This window comes from Sorex fumeus, unplaced genomic scaffold (assembly GCF_029834395.1).
Source record: "Sorex fumeus unplaced genomic scaffold, SorFum_2.1 ptg000045l, whole genome shotgun sequence".
Lineage (NCBI taxonomy): Eukaryota > Metazoa > Chordata > Mammalia > Eulipotyphla > Soricidae > Sorex > Sorex fumeus.
The window spans coordinates 19911380-19932713 of NW_026606102.1; the positions used below are offsets into that span (position 1 = coordinate 19911380).

At 44.5% G+C, this 21334-nt stretch overlaps 1 protein-coding gene across 1 annotated transcript; it reads left to right on the forward strand.

Moving 5' to 3' along the window:
- The first annotated feature begins 394 nt into the window (after window positions 1-394).
- LOC130031123 (cytochrome P450 4A11-like) lies at window positions 395-17496 on the forward strand. Its single transcript, XM_056122401.1, has 12 exons — window positions 395-641; window positions 1966-2107; window positions 2280-2324; window positions 8909-9036; window positions 11009-11133; window positions 11449-11603; window positions 11924-12030; window positions 12342-12532; window positions 12609-12742; window positions 13609-13673; window positions 13799-13875; window positions 16420-17496. The coding sequence occupies exons 1-12, from the start codon at window positions 447-449 to the stop codon at window positions 16586-16588; spliced, it is 1533 nt and encodes a 510-aa protein (XP_055978376.1). The 5' UTR covers window positions 395-446; the 3' UTR covers window positions 16589-17496.
- Window positions 17497-21334: the final 3838 nt, after the last annotated feature.

The window sequence follows — 21334 nt, forward strand, 5'->3', positions numbered from 1 at the left end:
CCCATGTCTCGAAACTTGTTTTACCCAGGAAACTATCCCAGCCTAAGGGGTTTTGTTAGGAGGATAATTTCCCACAAAGAGGGGCAGGGAGTGTGCAGGCCATTATCACTGTAGCCAAGAAACTCCCTCTTTTTCAGATACTCCTCTAGTCAGTTTTGTTGCCGAGGTGATTGGTTTACATTTCCCGTGCACTACAGCACACCCACCTCCAGAGCGCCAGATCCCTAAACATTGCCCTGAGCCCCTGCTCCAACTGCCTCCATTTGCAGCCTCATTTTCCAGCCCTGGCAATCAGACACAGTTGCCCCTGCCAGGTCAGAATTTATGAGTCCTGCCCCCAGCAGTCACCTCCCCAAGGTGGGTGGGGCCACCCTTCCCTGACACTGATGTGGGTTGGGTGATCAGGCACAGTCAGGCTGAGCCAGCCATCCTGCAGTCACGGCACCATGAGTGTCTCCGCGCTGAGCCCCACCAGATCCCTGGGCAGTTTCTCTGGGCTCCTGCAAGTGGCCTTCCTGCTCGGCCTGGTGCTGCTGCTGCTCAAGGCTGTCCAGCTCTACCTGCACCGCCAGTGGCTGCTCAAGGCTGTCCGAGAGTTCCCATCACCTCCCTCCCACTGGCTCTTCGGGCACTACAAGGAGGTAGGAAGGAGCAGGGAGGTGAGCGGGAGGACTGGGGGAGGCTTCAGAAGGTGTGGTGGTCAGCAGATCGTTGGAAAGTCTTGCTGCACGACCTCTCTGGGTCTCGGGGAAGCCAGCTCCCCTCTCGGGTCATCCACCCCAGCCCAGGGAACTCTCTGCTCTTAGAAACTGGGGCTGGTGGCTCAGGTTTATCAGACTCTCCCTCCTGGGGTATAGCAGCGGTCCTGCACTTACAGGGCAATAGCTGTGTCTCCCTGAGTCTCTCTGACCTTTTGAACAGCCTCAGCTCTTTCCACAAAACAGGGCTTCTAGATGCTTCCCTGACCAGTCACTCAATTCATCATCTGTACCAGATTGAGCTTGCCAGAAATCACAGCCTCAGCTATGTTGAGGGGTGCCCAGGTCCTCATTTCACTGTGTGCTAAATCCGCAGCAGTTGTTGGTACCTGGGGTGCCAGTGTGCCGCCAGAATAGCCTGAGGTGAAGAACACTGACATTGATTTGCACAGTTAACACCATGTTCCACCTCCCAGTTCACATTTTTTAAAACCCTTTGGTGTGAGTTCAGGACTCCATCCTCCTCACCTCACATCCAGCACAGAGGAGTACCTGCTGAGGAGTGTGGGGCACAGAGGCAATTTTTGGGTATCAGAAAGCCTGAAAGCACCATCAGGCTGCTGATGCACTTGCCCCATGGGTACAGTTGACCTGCTCTTGACCTATAATTTACACATCCCCTAGTAAAGGATTTTTTAAAGTGATCTAACCCTTTCTTGTAGGTGATAAAGTTACTGGGTGGTATGTATACTTTCTCCCCAATACCCTGTAACTGAACTTTTGTGCGGTAAATGAGTAATTATTAATACATATTAACTTAACTGTATTGGAGTCAAGAGGAGAAAAAAAAAGGCACGTAGGTGGGGGATGGAAAGGCTCCTCACTGCTGTGCCACCCTGCAGCAGGATCTGGGGACAGGATGAAATAAGGGAGACTCATGCACAAGGATTCCCAAAGAGGGAGCTGCAGGGAGCTGAGCTGCTCTTTTTCAGAGAAGGAGCAGGAGGGAGCAGGATCATCAGCAGGGTAGAACCAAACACAGAATCTGAGACCATCCAAAGCCATGCAAGCCATGGCACAGTCTGTCTCCCTTGTTGTCCTGGTCTCATACGTGACCATCAGTTGCCGGATCAGCGTCCACATTCTAAGTGCTCATAACTTCTCACTGGACTGGGAACCCTCCCTGGGACTGCCACTAAGCCTTTACTCCAACAAGGCACTGTATGAAGGGTTTAATATATTTTGTTTTCTTTTCCTCTGATAACAGTTACAAAAGAATAATGAACTGCAAGTGTTACTAAAATGGATAGAGAAATACCCAAGAGCTTGTTCTCGCTGGCTGTGGGGGACAAAGACCCAAATTTTGATCTATGACCCTGATTACATGAAGGTGATACTTGGGAGATCAGGTGAGAGGAAACCCCTATTCACTGATATGAGTACAGGACCCTGGTCTGCGAAATTCCAGAGTATCAATTCAGTGAGTGAGCTGGACCTGAGCTTCCTCCAGCCATGCCTCTTCTTTTTCTTCCAACCCACTCCAATCTATTCCTTCAACCAATGCTCTTCTTTCCCTTTCAGACCCCAAAGATATCAGTATCTACCGTTTACTGAGTTCCTGGATTGGTAAGTACATCTATCTAAAACAGTGGCTGTCTATCCATTTAGATTTGCCAAGAATTTCTGTCAATGACAGAGAATAACAGGTGGCCTACACCATGACACTACCCAATTCTCTGATTCAGGCCTCATTCCCTTCTCTTGCTCGAGGCCCTCCCGTTGATCATCGATTTGCTCGAGCGGGCCCAGTAATGTCTCCATTGGAGACTTTGTTGTTACTGAGTCTGGCATATCGAATACGTCACGGGTAGCTTGCCAGGCTCTGCCGTGCGGGCGAGATACTCTCGGTAGCTTGCTGGGCTCTCCGAGAGGGGCGGAGGAATCGAACTCGGGTCGGCCATGTTGGCTGCGTGCAAGGCAAACGCCCTACCGCTGTGCTATCGCTCTAGCCCTGTTGCCATCTAGTGGCTATTTATTACATTGCAGGCTACGCCAGAAAAGCCAAGGAGACTGGACAGTCTTCAGAGGTCATCAGCCCACGTACTCCTCTCCAACAACCCCTAACTACACTCCTCATCCCCCTTTGTGACAAGCTTCCTACCAATGGATGAATCCTCCTGGCCCTTATTTCTATATCTCTGGGTATTTTTCACATACTATGTTATTTTGGGTTTCTTTTTATATCCCACAAGTAATCGCAACCATTCTATGTTTGTCCGTCTTCCTCTGATTCATTTCATGCAGCAAGATACTCTCCATGTCCATCCACGTATGAGCAAATTTCATTACTTCATTTTCCCTATCAGAGGTATAGTGTTGTATTGTGTAGATGCATCCTAGTTTTTTTTTATTCACTCATTTGGATAAATATGGTCTTTCACTACTTTTGTTAAACTGAATCTGAGGTACTTGATTTTATGAAATACAATTGTGAATGGGATGGTTTTTAAAAATATCTATTTCTTCTTTTTCATTATTTGTGTATATGAAATCCACAGACAATTGTGTATTAGTTTTGCAGCCTGTCATTTACTATACAAATTTATTGTTTCTAGAATGTTTTTCATATAGTCGTTAGGGTTTTCTAAGTATATTATAGTGTCATATGCAAATAGTGAGAGTTTGACTTCTTCATTTCCTATTTGTATGCCCTGGACACAGTTTTTAAAAATCTAATTGCTGTAGCAAATATTTCCAGTGCTATATTGAATAAAACTGATGGGAGTGGACAATCTTGTCTTGTGCCTGATCTTAGAGAGAAGGCTTTTAGGTTTTCCCCATTAATAATTATGTTCGTTGTGAGCTTGTGGTAAATGGCTTTGACTATGTTGAGGAAAGTTCCTTCAATTTCCATTTTATTGAGAAATTTTTATTAGGAAGGGGTTCTTGTTCTTGTCAAATGCTTTCTCTTTATCTATTGATATGATCAGAGGGTTTTTACATTTTCTTTTATTGATATGGCATATTCTGTAGATTATACTAGACTTGTCTGATTTCTTTTTTTTAAATTTTTATTAGTAAGACACTATGAGGTACAGTTGTAGACTTACAAATTTTGTCCTTGGGTTTCTATTATACAATGATCAACAGACTTGTCTGATTTCAAAGCCAACCAACTTTTTTTTAAATTAATTAATTTATTTATTGAATCGCTGTGGGAAAAATTACAAAGCTTTCAAGTTTAGGTCTCAGTCATGCAAATATCAATCACCATTCCCTTTACCCATACTTATTTTTCGCCACGAAGAACCCCAATAAACCCCCCCAACTCCCCCCCCCAATGTCTGTGGGGTAGATGAATTCTAGTTAACACTCTGTCTACTTTGACTAGCTTCATTGTTTTGATAAAAGTTGCACCATTATTATTTAGACTTTACCGCCCCCCCAAACTCAGCCATGCTAAAAAAGCATTGTGAAATGATCTGCTTTCTACAGATGGGTTCAAGAATTAAATGATGTCGCGCAGCCACGATAGCGGCCGTGCGGTTTTGGATTTCTGCTATTTTATTTATTAACCCTGGAAGTATTTCTATTGAGAGTCAGATAATTAAGAGATTGGTCTCTGTGCTTCTGGGGCCGTGGCCGTGCCAGAGAGCCGCTCGTGGGGGGCAACTGGTGACCTCGGTTGGGCGTGAAGGACGGGCTGGAGCGCCCCCCGTCCCATGAGGTATCCATTGCGCCCCCACCCCTGGCTCAGACCTGCTCTCCACCATGCGGCCGCCATCTTTCTTTCCAGAGAGGAGAGGGCGGAAGGGAGCAACACCCTTTCCCATCCGGGCAGGCATGGTGGCGTGGATTAACGCATAGTCCGTTCGCTTTTCTGCTCCAAGCTGCTGGATTTCTGTATTAAGTCCTTGTGCTTCTGGGGCCATGGCCGTGCCGCAGAGCTGCTCGTGGGGGGCAACTGGTGACCTCGGTCGGGCATGAAGGACGGGCCGGAGCACCCCCGTCCCATGAGGTATCCATCATGCCCCCACCGCCAAAGCCAACCAACTTTATCACTGTGCCTGCTGCTCTATTTACTTCAGCATATGGAAAGTTTGTGTTTCTGATCCTAAGATTCTGCTACAGAGGTAAAATCAACTTCAGGATTGGGTCAGTGTAGAAAGTATTAATGAAAAGGAGGGGGAGGTCTTTTTAATAAGGGTACCAATGCAGTCACTAATTAATAATGGCTCAGGCTTTGAGCATTTTCAGAATAATAAGTTCTGCTTCTTTGAGATTGATTTAGTTTTTGAAAGCAAGCAAATGTCAGTAGGAGCTTTGTGTGAGGAATAGAAAGGAAGATGGAAACTGGGTCATCACTTGGCACAGAAAAGGCTCAGCACGTATGTGATTGTGGCTCAGTATGAATAAAAGTCTTGTAAGAAGCAGCGTCCTCATGGTGGTCTGTGACTGACCCAGGACCTGGCCAGGCTAAATCATACACTGAGACTTTTATCCGCCCTTCATAAGGACCCATCCCATAGATAGGGTATGTTAAACCATCCTTATGTACCCACTGTGAATCATACTTGGTCAAGGTGGTCATGGTGTATGATATTTTTGATGAGTTCTTGGATTCTATTTGTTAGTTTTGTTGGAGATATTTGCACCTGTGTTTATCAGGGATATTGGCCTGTAATTCTAGTTTTTGGTGGTGTCTATGTTTATTTTATGACATCAGGGTGACATTTACTTCACAGAAACTGTTTGGAATTATTTTTGTTTCTTCAGTTTTCTGGAGGAGTCTGAAAAGTATAGGTCCTCTTTAAAGTTTTGAAAGAATTCACCAGCGAATCCATCTAGGCCTGGGCTTTTGTTTTGGGTAAGACTTTTGATCATCATTTCAATTTCCTCAATGGTGATAGGTCTGTTCAGGTATTCCAAATCATCTTGGCTCATCCTTTGGAGGTCATAGGAGTTCAGGAATTTATACAGTTCTTCTAGGTCCTCTCGTTTTGTGACATAACAATTCTCAAAGTAATCTCTGATGATTCTTTAAATTTCTGTGTTGTATGCTATCATTGTACCCTCTTTCATTTCTGATTCAGTTTATTCATTCTTTGTTTGTGAGATTTGCTAGTGGTTTATTGATCTTGTTTATTTTTTTTCAAAGAACCAGTTCTTGGTTTCATTGATCTTTTGGGTTGATTTTTTTTTTTGCATTCTAGTTCATTAATTTCCACTCTATGTTTTAGTATTTCCTTCCTCCTGCATGGGCTCCCTTTGTTGATTATTTTCCTGTTTCTTAAGTTGTGTAGTAATGAACCTTAATGGGCCCTTTCTTCCTTCCTGAAGAATGCTCGCATAGCAATGAACTGTCCTCTTAACACTACATTTGCTATATCTCACAAGTTCTGGTAGGCTGTACCCCCCTTCTTTCTCTTTTGTTTTCATGAACCTTTAAAGTTCCTCTTTGACTTCCTCTTTGACCCACTATTTGTTTAGTAAGAAGCTATTTAAATGCCAGAGTTGTTGCTCCATTTCTGTTTTTGATTAACTTCTACTTTCAGTGCATCCTGGTCTGAGAAGATAGTTGAGGCAATTTCTATGCTCTTAATTTTGTGGAGGTATGTTTTGAGTGTCAGCAAGTGGTCTATGTTGGAGACTGTCCCAGAGGCATAGGAGCAGAATGTGTATTCAGCCTTTTGAGGATGAAAGATATTATGTTTATCTATTAAGCCCCTCTCTTCCATTTCTTCCCTCAAATGAAGTATTTCAGACCATACTATATTTCAGACTATACAAATGAAAATTCAGACTATAGACTGAATGATGGCCATTCAATACCTCTATTGCAAACTACAATACCCATAAGGAAAGAGAGAACAAAAGGGAATGCCCTGCCAGAGAGGCGGGGTGGGGTTTGAGGGCAGTAGGGGGAGGGCAGGAGGGATACTGGGATTATTGGCGGTGGAGAATGGGCACTGGTGAAAGGATGGGTACTCCATCATTGTATGACTGAAATGTAAGCACAAAAGCTTGCAAGTCTGAAACTGTACCCCACGGTGATTCATTAAAAAAAATTTTTTTTTTTTTGCTTTTTTGGGTCACACCCAGCAGTGCACAGGCATTACTCCTGGCTCATGCACTCAGGAATTACTTCTGGCAGTGCTTGGGGTACCATATGGGATGCTGGGAATCAAACCCATGTTGGCCGCGTGTAAGGCAAATGCCCTACCCGCTGTGCTATCACTCCAGCCCCTAGTTAAAATTAAAATAAATAAATAAATTTAGAAAAAAGAAAGAAAAGGCCTTTGCTGTTTCTTATAATCTTTTTCAGCCTGTACTTTATGTCATCTGATACTAGTTTTAAAAAATAAAAAGCTCCAACTGGGCCTTTTTGAGGTAGTTGCTTGCTTGAAGAATTGTCTTTCAACCATTGACTTTGACTGTGTGTTTCTTGCTGGCAACAGTGTTGGGTTCCATTTTCTAATCCATCCTGCCACTCTCTTTCTCTTAATTGGTGAATTTAACCCATTGACACTAAGAGAGATTATTGTTGTAGCGTTTTGTACCATTGTTCTGCAGGAGTTTAGTGTGTTTATGGGGCTTGTCTTGTCTTAAAGTAGCCATTTATTTCTTCTTGAAAGAATGGTTTTGAGTCTCTGAGTTCCTGAGTTGTTTATCGGTGAAGTTGTATGTTGTTCCTCCAGATATAAATGAGAGTCTGGTTGGGTAAAGTATTCATGATGAGGTATTTTTTTGAGTTGGCTCACTGTATCCCACCACTGTCTTTGGGCCCTGAAGGTTTGATATGACAAGTCTGCTGTAAATCTTAAGGATGCTCCTCTGCATATGATCTTCTTTGATCTTGATGCTTTCAGTATTCTATCTCTATCCATGGGTTTTTGTCATTCTGATTAGGATGTGTCTTGGAGTATTTTTATTTGTATTTCTTTTATCTGGTACCATTTAGGCTTCCTGGGTCTGGGTGCATTAACTCTTCAGCTCTGGGAACTTCTCAGCAATGATGGATTTGATTGTTCTTCCATCAGCGTTGCCTTCCTGCCCCTCTGGGACCCTGATGAATCTTATGTTGTTCCTCCTCAATTTATTCCAAAGTTCTCTAGTCATCTGTTGGTTTCTTTTTTTTTTTGAGGCCTTTTCCCTTCTGCTATTGTCTTGAGATTTTCTGAACTTCATCTCGGAGCTCATTGATTCTGTCCTCAGCAGTTGTTACTCTGCTTCTGAGGTTCTCCAGTGAGTTTTTCATTTCACCTAGAAAGTTTTCAGATGTTATTTGTTTTGTATTTTACTCATTTTCTGCTCTCATATCCTTTTATGTTTTATTGGTAGTTTGCTCCATTGTTTCTTTGAACTCCTATGCATCCTCAACAATTAACCTCTAAGTATCTTATCGAACAGGTTATATAGCTCATGATTACTAGTTGAGTCTTCTAGGAAAGCTCTTCATTCACTAATCCTGGTGGGTTTCTGTGTTGCTTTACCATTGTGACCTCTGCAGTTTGGAGTTGTTTATTGTGTGTGGCTGTGTGGTTAGGCACTACAGGATGTCTTTGTATGTTTATAGTGAGTTATGGAGAGAGGAAGTAATGGTTGGCTGTGGAGCGCAGCCAACCGGGCTGGGCGGAGCCAATCTGAAATGGCTAAAGAGCCATTTTTATCCACTCTTCCATATCCACTTTGAGGGTGGGGGTCAATTCTGACTTGGGGGGGGGAGGGCAAAATGGCACTTCTGAGTAAAATGCAGGGATTCTGATGCCTTAGCTTCCTCAGTTTCCATTGACCAGGGATCTATACCACAGATTTTTCAACCATTCATTTGCATCTGGGCATTTGAGTTATTTCCATATCCTGGCTATTGTATAAACACACACAGCAAGAAAGTAACAAAGGGCCAAAGAAAACACAAAGGAAGAAGTGATCTATGAAAAGGTATTGGGACAATTGGGAGAGAAAGGGGGATACACTGGTGATGGATGGTATTAGAATTATGAGCATGCTTATTAATAAAACATCCTTAATGGCATGGTAAATTACAAGTTTCAGTAAGTTAAAAAAAATCAACTTCCTAGGGTGATGTACTATCCTCTCCTACCTGTACCATGATGGGTCTTTGTGGACTACCCATGGTTCTGTGCAAAGTAACTCTAGTCCTTCTAATCACACCCTTCTCTCTCTGAACACACCCCTGTCTGGCCCAGGGTACGGTTTGCTACTGTTGAATGGGCAGCCCTGGTTCCAGCACCGGCGCATGCTGACCCCAGCCTTCCACTATGACATCCTCAAGCCCTATGTGGGACTCACGGCTGATTCTGTGCGAGTGATGCTGGTAAGTCTGTCTTTCTCTCACCTGTACACATTTTCGTACACCACAATCAGAGTCCACTCTTGTCCAAGTGCCCCTAGACCTCCTTTGGACATGTCCATATACAACAACAAGTCCACATGGGGTGATTGTTCCTAAAAATCAATGAGTTGGGAAATGACCCATGCACCAAATGAGACACATTTGGCCCTCCACATACAAAAGAAAGTCACCGTGAAGCAATTGGCCCTTCTAATCTTTGATTTGATAGATGGGTGATTGCCTGTCTCTGGACAACTGGACCTGTTGTAGTGAACTGACCTGGGTACTGTCACAGTCAATGACAGGATGTTCATCCCAGTATATTGTGCCTGAATCTCTGGCTAGGTCCAGGGTTTCTGCCTGGCATGGAGATCCCCATGGAGGCCTGTGGAGGTTCAAAATGCATCTCAGAACCACCATATGTTAGTGACTCTTCCCAGAAGACTCTGGTCTCTCACCCACCAGGTCAGCTAAGAACAGATGAACAAAGGAACTGAATCTACAAAGGCTGTTCCTTTGACTTTCTCTCTACCAAACACTTGGGTAGTACACTTCACTTGTATCTTCTTTCATCAAGCTTAGTTCATGGGTCAGTGACCCTGAGAAACAAAATTTATTGCTATCCAAAAGATGTGGATTACCTTCATCATTTGTGATTTTTCATATCAAAATTTAACATAATTATTGTCATTTTGGTCCCATATTTATAATAGTGTTAATGCTAATTGTTATAATCAAAACAGTTACTTTGACTCACCAACTTCAAAGTTATGAAGACTGTCTATCAATGTCCTTAGTTATACCGAGTTCATTTCACTATTTCTCCCCACCAATCACTGCTACTCCCTTATTGGCATCTCATTTTATAATCTTGGGCCAAAGTTTTGGTATCATTTGATACAAACCGTACCATTGTCTAGTTTATCTATACCACAGATAACTTGTTATTAATATTACAAATAAACTAAACTATAGAAAACATGAATAGTAATCAGAGAGCTAGTTCAGAGGATTGGGTGATTTCTTGCATGCAGCCATCCTGGGTACAATCCCTGCCATCTCAGATGGTTCCCCAACCTCTTCCAGGAGTAACTCCTGAGTGCAAAGCTAGGAGAAACCCCTGAGCACTTCTGGGTGTGGCCAAAACTATGAATAATTATTCAATAAGGTATTTTAGTAAATGGTTGCCACATTACCAAAATGGATGCTTCATGTACATAATTTACCCAAACACTTCCATAGAAAGGGGGAAGGTTTATTAGAATATTTTGTGACAGGTAGAACATAGTTTGTCTGTTGAAGGGACACAGGTACCTATGTCTGTCACTGACCCTTGGTGTCTGTGTCCATGTCCCCAGGTGTGTTTGTGGTTCTCCTGGCAGATGGACAGAAAAACAGGTCGACAGGCTAATGGTCAGTGACATTTATTAAGATCAACAGTGCTAATATAAGGAAAAAGAAACTGCTACATTCAGGTTGAGGGCACAGGGATAGAATGGGAAACTATCGGATAAGTGATTAACAGACAGAGGAAAGAAAGGTACTAAGGAGAAGGTAAGCATAAGCGCCAGGAATTGGGAGTGCCTCAGGAGCAATACAGTGGGGGGTAACAATGATTGCAAGGTGATAAGCAAATACATTAACATAAGCTCTCTGCAAGGAAGGGTGGACTTCCCAAACTCAAGCCTGAGCTGCTCATAACTTTGAGGGGCAAATGATTCAGCAAATTCTGTTAACTGATCTATAGCTATCAGAAATTATGGGAAGACATGCCCCCTTTTGCTGTTGTCCTTTCATCTCTTCAGCGATGTCTCTGAAGCCCTCTTGCCTCTAGAGAATCCCTGGAGGATTGTTCAACAAGGTGGCACTGACCAGGCGATTTGAGAAAAGTGCCATCAGGGATTCCAACATATGTCCTTCTGGGAGACACATGTGTCCATGTCCCTCCCCCCAGGACAAATGGGCAGAGCTCAGCAGGAATGGTACCCCTGTGGACATCTTTAAACACATTTCCTTGATGACGCTGGACACCATCTTGAAGTGTGCCTTCAGCCACCCCAGCAGCATGCAGACTGACAGGTCAGGAGCTTCCCTGCTTTGTCCTGATCCATCTAGAAAGGCCAGTAGGATGGTTTGCAAATGAACTAGCACAAACAGTGAGGCTCTCAGGAGTCCTGACCAGGGACAAGCCCTGGCAGCTCCACTCACCCTCCAGATCAACCACAACTTAACTCTGGTCTCTGATCATAATACCTGGTCTCTCAAGTCTTGTCTAAAGGACAAGGGGTGTAGACAGAAATAACTGCCTCTCTGGTTTTGTGGAAACCTCCACCACATCCCCATTCCAATGCCGGAATCCCCCTTTCCCATCTGCTTTGCCCTATCTTCCTACAGGAAATCCCAGTCCTACATCCGGGCCATCGAAGACCTGAAAAACCTCTTCTTTTCCCGGGTGAGGAATTTATTCCACCAGAATAACTTCATCTACAGCCTGACCCCTGCTGGCCGCAGTTGTACCAAGGCCTGCCAACTTGCCCATGAGCACACAGGTGAGACCTTACTGAAGCTCTCCCTACTGTCATCAGCTGCATCCAAGGAACCCATGGTGATGTCCCAGTCACAGCTGGAACCTTACACTCCACTCAGACCTAGAGGACATGAGTTTGCCAGGTGCTGGGCTACATGCTGTTACAATATCTTCCCATGGGGAATGTTGAATATGTCTTATAGCTCTCACCTGCTGTGCACCTGCACTCCTGCACTTCTCCTATTCACTGCATACACTCTGAGGGAGGTATTTAGGCTCCTGTGGACACTGACTTGGGGCCTGCAGAGCAATCAAATGTTGCTGCAACTTCTGTCTTGACAGACCGTGTGATCCAGCAGAGGAAGTTGCACCTGCAGGACGAGAGTGAGCTGGAAAAGATCAGAAAGAAGAGGCATCTGGACTTCCTGGACATCCTGCTTTTTGCCAGGGTAAGTGGAGGGGGGGTGAGTATGGAAGGGTGAGTGTGGAGGGGTGAATACTGAGGGAGTGAGTGAGGAGGGTGAGTGTGAAGGAAGAGTGTGGAGGGTGAGTGAAAGGGGGTGAGTCGAAGAGGGTATGTGTTTGCGTGAAGGGTGGATGTGGGGGAGGGTGAATAAAGGAGAATGAGTTTGGAGGAGGGTAAGAGTGAAGGGATGAGTGGGGGGTGGTGACTGGAGAAGGATGAGTGTGGAGAAAGTCGTGACTGTGCCCACACACCCACAGACAAAGAGGCCAACCCACTCTCTCTCCATGTCCACAGTCAGAGGACGGGAGAGGCCTGTCTGACAAGGACCTACGGGCAGAAGTGGACACATTCATGTTCGAGGGTCACGACACCACGGCCAGCGGCATCTCCTGGATCCTCTATGCATTGGCCACGCACCCCGAGCACCAGCAGCAGTGCCGGGAGGAGCTCCAGAGCCTGCTGGGGGATGGCACCTCCATCACCTGGTGAGTGCCAGCTGTGGGCAAGCCTTGGGAGTGGAGCCCAGGGCAGCTCTGTTCACTCTGGGAATGCTCCTTTCAGGGACCACATGGACAAGATGCCCTATACCACCATGTGCATCAAGGAGGCACTGCGTCTCTACCCACCCGTGCCCAGTGTGAGCAGACAGCTCAGCTCACCTGTCACCTTCCCTGATGGGCGCTCCCTACCCAAAGGTAAGCCTGCTCCTGGTGCACTCCCTGAGAAGCAGCATAGTGGAAGGAGAGCGGGTCACGGGGTCAGAAAAGTCCTGAGCTCTTGGGGCTGCTTCCCCTCAAGAATCAATACTTTGTAGTTAGAATGAGGTCTATGAAACACTGCCACAACACTTTTATCAGAAAGCTCTATCAACTGGTTTTGGCCTCTAAGTGTGGCCTGGGTAATTCAACTCTAAAAAGTTCATTTTTCTAATCTGGAAGGACTGGGTAGTCAGAGAAAATGAGGGAAGATGAAATTCTCTCTTCAGGGTTTACAAGCAATGAGGGAGCAGGAACTCACTGCTTGGGTAAGATGAACAGACCTAAGATCCTTGTACTGATGGGAGACACTCCCCGTTCCCTCTACCAATGCCCCCACCCCTCTACACACACACACACACACACACACACACACACACACACTCACATGCCTGGGTCTGAACCCACCTCTGCTGAACCAGCTGTGTGTTTAACAGCAAGTCGTTCAGATTATTCTGAGTTCAGCAGCCTCACCTGAAAAAAGATCTTTCTTGGAGGCTGTTTTTGTGAGGAAAAAATGAGTTAATGCTTATTCCCTTAAGGTTCAAGGAGCCATTACAAAGAGGAATGTTGTAGGAGTTTTTAAAAAGTAAAACTTTTTACTTCCACATCTATGTCCTGGTCAACTCCTGAGATGTGCACACAGGCCTTGCCAGGATTCAGCAGTAAGCTCCTCGCTTAATACCCCCTTCCACAGCATCCTCTAGAGATTTTACAAGGTTTTGTGCATACCCACGCACACTACAGGATGGGGTGCTGGTGCCTGAATTGGTGTGCTCAGTCTTCTCTCTTTTTCCTATCCCCAGGACTCTCAGTGTCCCTATCCATTTATGGTCTTCACCACAACCCACATGTGTGGCCCAACCCAGAGGTATGACATGGAGTAGTGGGTTGCCCTGGGTCTCCTTACCTCACTCCATCTCTCTGCTACCGAAGCCCAACCCCACCTGGACTGAAGATTTCGTGGCCTACCTGTTCTGTCTCTGTTCTTTGCAGGTGTTTGACCCTTCTCGGTTTGCACCAGGTGCTGCTCGGCACAGCCACGCTTTCCTGCCCTTCTCAGGGGGCTCCAGGTGAGCTCCTTGGAATTGGCAGGGAGGGGTTGTTACTGGGTGCACTCACTTGAAAGTGACTTCCTGCACCCACATGTGGTGTCTGCAGAAGGAACTTTGTGTGTCATGGAGGGAAGGCTATATCAGAGAAGGTGACCCTTCAGGGTGTCCCTAAGTTCACCCTGCTGATCTTTAACAAGAACCAAGGAACAGGCACAGCAGCAAAAGCAGAACCAAGGCCTGTGTCCTCCTGTGCTTTGTCACTTTACAAAATAGATTGTTTCAGAATTAACCTCCAATAATTACTTTTCTCCATCACGATGATTCACTGTGCCCAGAGCCTCAGGTGGCCTGTACCCACCCCCAGAGGGCAGTGATGTTGGGGTGTTGAGATTCCCAGTATGCCCTTGTGCTGACATTGGAAGCCTTACTGGAAACTCTCAGGAGCATTGGGAAAAATCACACTGATGGTGTCATCTCAGTTCACAGCTCCCCAAAAGATCTGCCTGCCTATCAGTCTGTGTGTGTAATTATGAACATTTTTCATTTGGCAAAATCTTTATCTGAAGAAGTCTGGAGCCACAGTCATCTCCAATCTAATAATCCAATGTGACCAAGAGTAGATTACTAGGGACTATGGACTGTTATGAGGAAAGGGCATGTGGGATTCACAGTAACACATACCAGCATTACTCTTGGCTAGACTCTTACCTGTCCAACACTCCATGAAACCCTCCACAGTTGCCCCAATGAGCTGGTTAAAGGATGACACCCAGGAACTTACAACTACAATGTAGTCTTTTTTTTCTTTTTGGGTCATACCCGCGATGCACAGGAGTTATTCCTGGTTTATGCACTCAGGAATTACACCTGGCGGTGCTCAGGGACCATATGGGATGCTGGGAATCGAACCTAGGTCGGCTGCGTGCAAGGCAAGCACCTACCCGCTGTGCTATTCCTCCAGCCCCTACAATGTAGTCTTTTGTTTTTATTTTATTTTGGTTTTGGAGCCAGTATCCATTATTGCTCAGGGTCTTCTTCAGACTCTACTGGTGAGGCATTCCTGGCAAATACCATTGGACTATGTGGTACTGAGGATCAAGCCAGGCTCTCCTACATTCAGCCCTTGGAGCTATCTCTCCAGCTCAAACATGTGACTTTGGATTTGTATCTGACAGTTTTTCAACTGGAGAGTCCTTGTCTACAAACAAGGCTTCCAATAAACTGTTCTTCCAGAGTTGGCTCTAGGCATTGGTTTATCCCAGGATTAAGTTTTCTCCAGGCATCTGCTCACCAAATTGTTGCTAGCAGGAAAGTGCAGGGGACAGCTTGGGGCTCTATGCCTGAGTCAGATCATAATTTTATTTTATTTTATTTTGAATTTTGCTTTCAATTTTGTTGACTATTTTCAAATTTTAAAGTATGTCTTAAGTCTCTCTCTATGTACCCATTCCTGGATTAGGGAAGGGTACTCAGCTCAAAACACCATTCGTGCCCACAAAATTCAGAATTTGGGACCAGCATAGACTTTGTTCATTCTTCTCTCGTCATTCACTCATTCGTGAGCAGATTGTTGGCTGCTACTGTGTCTGGCACTTCCTGGGCTCTGGACAAGAATGTGTTCTGAATGGTGGTTGGGATCTAGAGACGAAGAGGTGCAGAGGCAGAGGACTGAGGACAGACTGTCACACTGAACTGAGCCTTGAGGTTGTGTCAGAAGTGGAAGGAAGAATGCTGGCCATGTCAACATGAGCTGAGCAAAAAAAATGGACCTGATCAGGGAAGGGTTGAGTGAGGCAACATCACAGGAGGGATGGATACCCACTGAGATGGTAGGACATGTCTACAAACAAGGCTTGTAGACAGACAAAGCTTGGAGGGCCTTGGGGGGATCTGAGCTAGCTGTGCTTCACTGGGAAGGCAGGGGAAAGAGAAGCCCTCGTGAGGATAGGAAGGAAATCAGGGGCATTTCTCATGAGTAGAAGACACAGAATCTGGTTAAGTCAGTGCATGGGGGTGCAGTTTTCTGGACAATTTAATGAAGCTTATGGTGCAACTGGTTGAGGGTCGGTGTCTTGGGGCTCCTCCATAGGCTTCCAGTTTTTGTCCAGACTCTTGACTCAAACTCCATCTAGTTTTCTCCATGTGATAAATATCTTTGGATATTCTTTGATGGTGCAGACCTGAGAGTGGCGCCCTGTACCTTCATAGTGCCTTGTCTTACTCCCCACTGTGAACTGCCATGGAAAGATTGAGCAGAGTCCTGAGGAATACTGGGAGACCACCTGACCCTGGAATTGGAGACTGCTTTCTGTCATTGGCTTTAAGACCTGCTGAGAGAGGGAAATTTTCAGGCATGGCCTGAAGGAGAGTCAGTCATTCCTAAGCTTGGGGAGATGGAGCAGGCCTCAGAGCCTGATTCCAGGCATGTGAGGGGTAGAAGGTACTGGAGCAGGAACCATATGAAAGAGGCCCTTAGTATAGGTCCCCATCATCTCTGGATAGATGTCCGACTGTCAAGATCATCTCTGAGACCATTACATATGTGGTTCTGCCTCCTCACAGGAACTGCATCGGGAAGCAGTTTGCCATGAATGAGATGAAAGTGGCTGTGGCGTTGACCCTGCTCCACTTTGAGCTGGCTCCTGATCCTTCCAATATACCCATTCCCAGATCCAGAGTCGTGTTGAGTTCAGAGACTGGAATCCACCTCTACCTCAAGAAACTCCCTTAACAACTTGGGGTCACTGATGGGTGTGAGGGCCTCCTACCTGCTACTCTGTCTACTGTCACCAGCCCCTTTGCGCATTTACTTTTTTTCTTCTTTTTGGTGTGTGTATGGAGTGTGGGGTCTGGGGAGTAGGAGTGGGAGTGAATCTCTGATGCAAAGATCAGAAAGTTGAGGGACCACTTCTGGTGACACTCAGCCGACCAGGCCTTAAGGTGGATCTCAGGTATTAGGATGAAGTGCTGTACAGACTATAGGGATCATTCTTGAAGTAATCAGGAGCCTCAAGCTAAACTAACCACAGCTCAAAGGCCTTCCAGGGTATGCTCAATTTTGTCTGGGGAGCTGTCTCAAACCAGGGATTGAATGGGTTCAGGCCTATCTCCTTTACTATATCCCTGTATGCCTTCTCCCTTCCTGCTTTCTAACTGCCTGGTACCTGATTCCTTATCTTTGCCAGTTCTATTATCTCCCTTCTTTGTCGCTGATTCCTGTTAATAAATTAACATTTATTTCCTTAGTGGCCTTGGTATTACTCTAAGTATACTGGCAGTAGAAAGAAGCAGCCCTACCCTTCTCACAAATCTCAGACCTAGCTTGGCTTTGTAATGTAAACACTTTTACTTCATGCTTATTACAGACCCCAGATGTGAGGAGGACGTGACTTATGAAAGCACAGAGCCTACATGCTCAACCTTGCATTCCTCCCTGGAGATTGTAGTGTTAATTTCAGGGACATGGCAGGACAATATATGCTTTGGTGTCTTTATGAGATATGTTTCATCTGTGTCCTAACATTCTGCCATGGTCAAGTCATTGAGATGTGATTGATAGAAAATAAAATAAAAGGTGGTCTTTGGCAGTCACCCTTTGTCATCAGTCTGAATGATGCCATGACCCTCCATGCTTATTCATTTCTCTCAAGTGTCTTATCTCTGCGTCTCCGACTGAAAGTATATTCATACAACAATGCGGTTCTAAGAAAGAACAAAATCATACAACAAAATGGAATTATCTCTCTCATATGCCAGACTTAAAGATATACAGGAAGCAAAGAACAATTGCCCAAAGCCAACATACTAGGAGAACTGATCTACACAACTGAGTTGAACAGGGTAGTTTGAAAGGGTAAGTGAGGTGGGTACACTGGTGATGGATGTGGTGTTGGAATTATGTGCATGAGAAACCATTATTAATAGTATTGTAAACCACACAATATTAATCAATAAAAAACAAATAAGATGAAAACAAAAGCATCCTGCATATAATTAAAAGTGAGTTAGAAAAAGAATGCCAAGCTGCTGAATAGTCACAGGTTAATCAGTCTCCAGGCTGAGAACCCTTGGGCCTACTCATAATTAAGGTGGACAGATTCCTGACCTGCCAAAAGACCCAGCAGCCCCATCCAGACTAAATATCCTCTGGCATAAAACCAGCCTAGTTTCACAACTAATCTCAAGAAGAACACCAAACTGCCGAAATGTCCCAGGTTTACTGGTCTCCAGACTGAGAACTCTAGGGCGTTCTCAAAATGGGGGTGGTCAGATTCCCCACCCTCTGGAAGGCTTCGAAGCTCCCACCCACACCTGAAATTCTCTGGCATAGAAATGGCCCAGCTTCACAACTGAAGCACATCAAGCTGCCCGATCACCAAAATTGTCCCAGCTTCACAGGTCCTGGAGCACATGGCCACATATGCAGTTCAACAATACCTTGAAATTTCATAGTACTGACGGCTAGGAGGAGCACATCAATTTTTCTATTGAATCACCATGAGATACAGTTACAAGTTTTCATGTTTGAGTTTCAATCATACAATGATCAAACACCCATCTTTCCACCATTGCACATTCTCCACCACCTGTCCTCAGTGTACCCCCCCACCCTTTACAAACCTCCCCTTGTCTCCATGGCAGAAAATTCCCCCATACTCTTCTAATTTAGGGCATTATGGCTTTCAATACACATCCTGAGAAGTTATCATGTTTGGTCCTTTATCTACTTTCAGCACACGTCTCCCATCCTGAACGATTCCTCCAACCATCATTGTCTTAGTGATCCCTTCTCTATTACAGCTGCCTTCTCCCCCAGCTCATGAGACAGGCTTCCAACTATGGGGCAATATTCCTGGCCTCTTTGTCTACTGTCTTTGGGTGTCAGTCTCATATTAAGAGCACATAAAATTTGATGGAAAAGCTTTGTAGAGATGTCCAAACTCAATGAGCAGAAAGAATAACATAGAGGGGCTCAACAAGCACCAACCAGATCAGTAAATTCCTCAGACAATGACTTTAGTAACACTATTGTGAGCTATAACGGTCATCACAAATTGACTTTTATTGATCTAGGTTTTGATAATTTTATTTGCCCTTTCGTTATAGCAAGCAATATGAAGTAAATTTGTTTGTCCCTGCTAAGAGGGTGGACTTGGGGAGTTGGTGGGAAATTGGGGATGTTGGTGGAGGGAAGGTTATACTGGTGGTAGGATTGGTGTTGAAACACTGGATGTCATGAAACAACTGCATTATGAACAACTTTGTAAATCACAATGTTATAGTAATCTGTCACTGTCCTCCCGTTGTTCATTGATTTGCTTCAGAGGGTCCAGTAACGTCTCCATTGGAGACTTTGTTGTTACTGTGTTTGGCATATCGAATACATCACGGGTAGCTTGCCAGGCTCTGCCGTGCGGGCGAGATATTCTCGGTAGCTTGCTGGGCTCTCCGAGAGGGGCAGAGGAATCGAACTCAGGTCGGCCATGTTGGCTGCATGCAAGGCAAACACCCTACAGCTGTGCTATCACTCCAGCCCTAATGTTATAGTAAAGGATTTAAAAAATTTATATTGAATATCCATGAGATAGACCATTAGAAAGCTGCTCATAATTTGGTTTCAGTCATACAATGATCCAACACCCATCCCTCCACCAGTGTACATTTCCCATCACCAATGTCTTCAATTTCACTCCCACAGTCCCCGACCCTGTTCCCCTCACCAGCCTGCCTTTATGGCAGGCACTTTTCTTCTCTCTCTCTCTCTCTCTCTTTCTCTCTCTCTCTCCTTTTGTGCATTATGGTTTGTAATACAGTTACTAAGAGGTCATCATGTTTGTTCAGGGTGTTCAGTATATTTATTGGGATGGTAAGGCTGGAGTAGTTTTGATTTAAAAAGAGTAGAATGATTTAAAAAGAGTCAAGCCATAATACATTTTTTCTGTATCAGATCAAATGGTGACAGATAAAATTTATAACCATGTGATCAATTTTGGGGCAATGAGATAGTACAGTCAGTAGGGCTCTTGCCTTGCATGCAGTTGACATTGGTTTAACCCCCAGCATCCAATATGGTCCCCAAGGATACCAGGAGTGATTCCTGAGTGCAGAGCCAGGGGTAACTCTTGAGCACTGCCAGGTGTGTGCCCCCAAACAAACAAAAAACTCCAGACACTTATATTTACTTTTGCTGCTGCACATTTCATGTTATCTTTGCCTTCAGCAAACACCTCAGATATATTTTGGAAAGCTTAATTCATGTCAACACCATGGGATGGTACCAAGGAGGAAAACCGTACTCTTAGAATCACCTCTCTACTTGTATTCAGGTAGAAGGCAGAGATATATAATGTCCTCTGACTTAAAATATCCAGAGCAGTTATATTCCTTTCTTTGAGGAGAAAAACTAGAATTATTTGGGTTTAAAGTACCTCATGGTGTTTCACTAATAAAAATTTTTAAAAAATCTGCCCTGAAGAAGCAGTTCTTAGAGAGGAATGAAAGTCAACAGCATTGAATGAATCAAGTTGACCGGATCAGCCTAAGAAACACGACACTCTTCTCTGCCCAGGAGTGGGATTATTCAGGGTCTCCTCCAAGGTTATGTTCTTAAAGTATCATTAGGGGATTTGGACAAGAAGTAGTATAATTACAGGTATAATTACACAAACTGACTAGATAGGACGTACTGTCCACCAGGACCACGTGTGTGATCTGTCAGGATCATTGTCTTTATGTGATTCTTCACTGAATGAAATTTCCTTAAGCAACTCATGACTCAGATATGTCAACCTGCCACCTTACTAACTGATACCTCTTTTGTTTTTCTAAACATATAAATGAAGCCAGGAAATATACATGAACAGAAGTATAAGTTTCATATTTCTTCAAGTGAAATAGTTTTATGAAGGATTCTAATTCTAAGAATATTGAGGGATTCCCCAGAGTGAAAGAGTTGAAAGACCAAAATACAAAGGTGAAGTGATGCAACAGAGTTGGGATCTGGGTAGCCCGGAGTGGAGTGCCTTAATTTCCCTTTTAGAAAGTGGCACCCCAGTCCCCAAATTTCCCCATTTACTTATTTAATCCTTCATCTAATCAGTAGGTATGTCCTGTATTCCATGTTATAGAAAGCCTATAGACATGGAATGCCCAGTTACAACTTTCAAGTATTTAGAGTTGGTGTATCTGGATAGCAAAAGACTACTAATTGAGAAATGTTGACCAGAAACCAGCATCATTATTATATGTTAAAAGGTATACATTTTGATTTGATCATTTCTTTAATGATTACTTTTTTGTATCATTAATTTTTTCCCCAGAACTCTTTCTCTGTGAATGGTTTGTGCAACAGTTTATCTCAAAAACTAGGGAGGATTGTTTATGGAATCATGTAATGATGATAACCTGAACAACTCATGCTACTTGGATACAAGGGATGAGACAGTGCAAACAGGAGTCTGGATTCTGATCCCCTTTC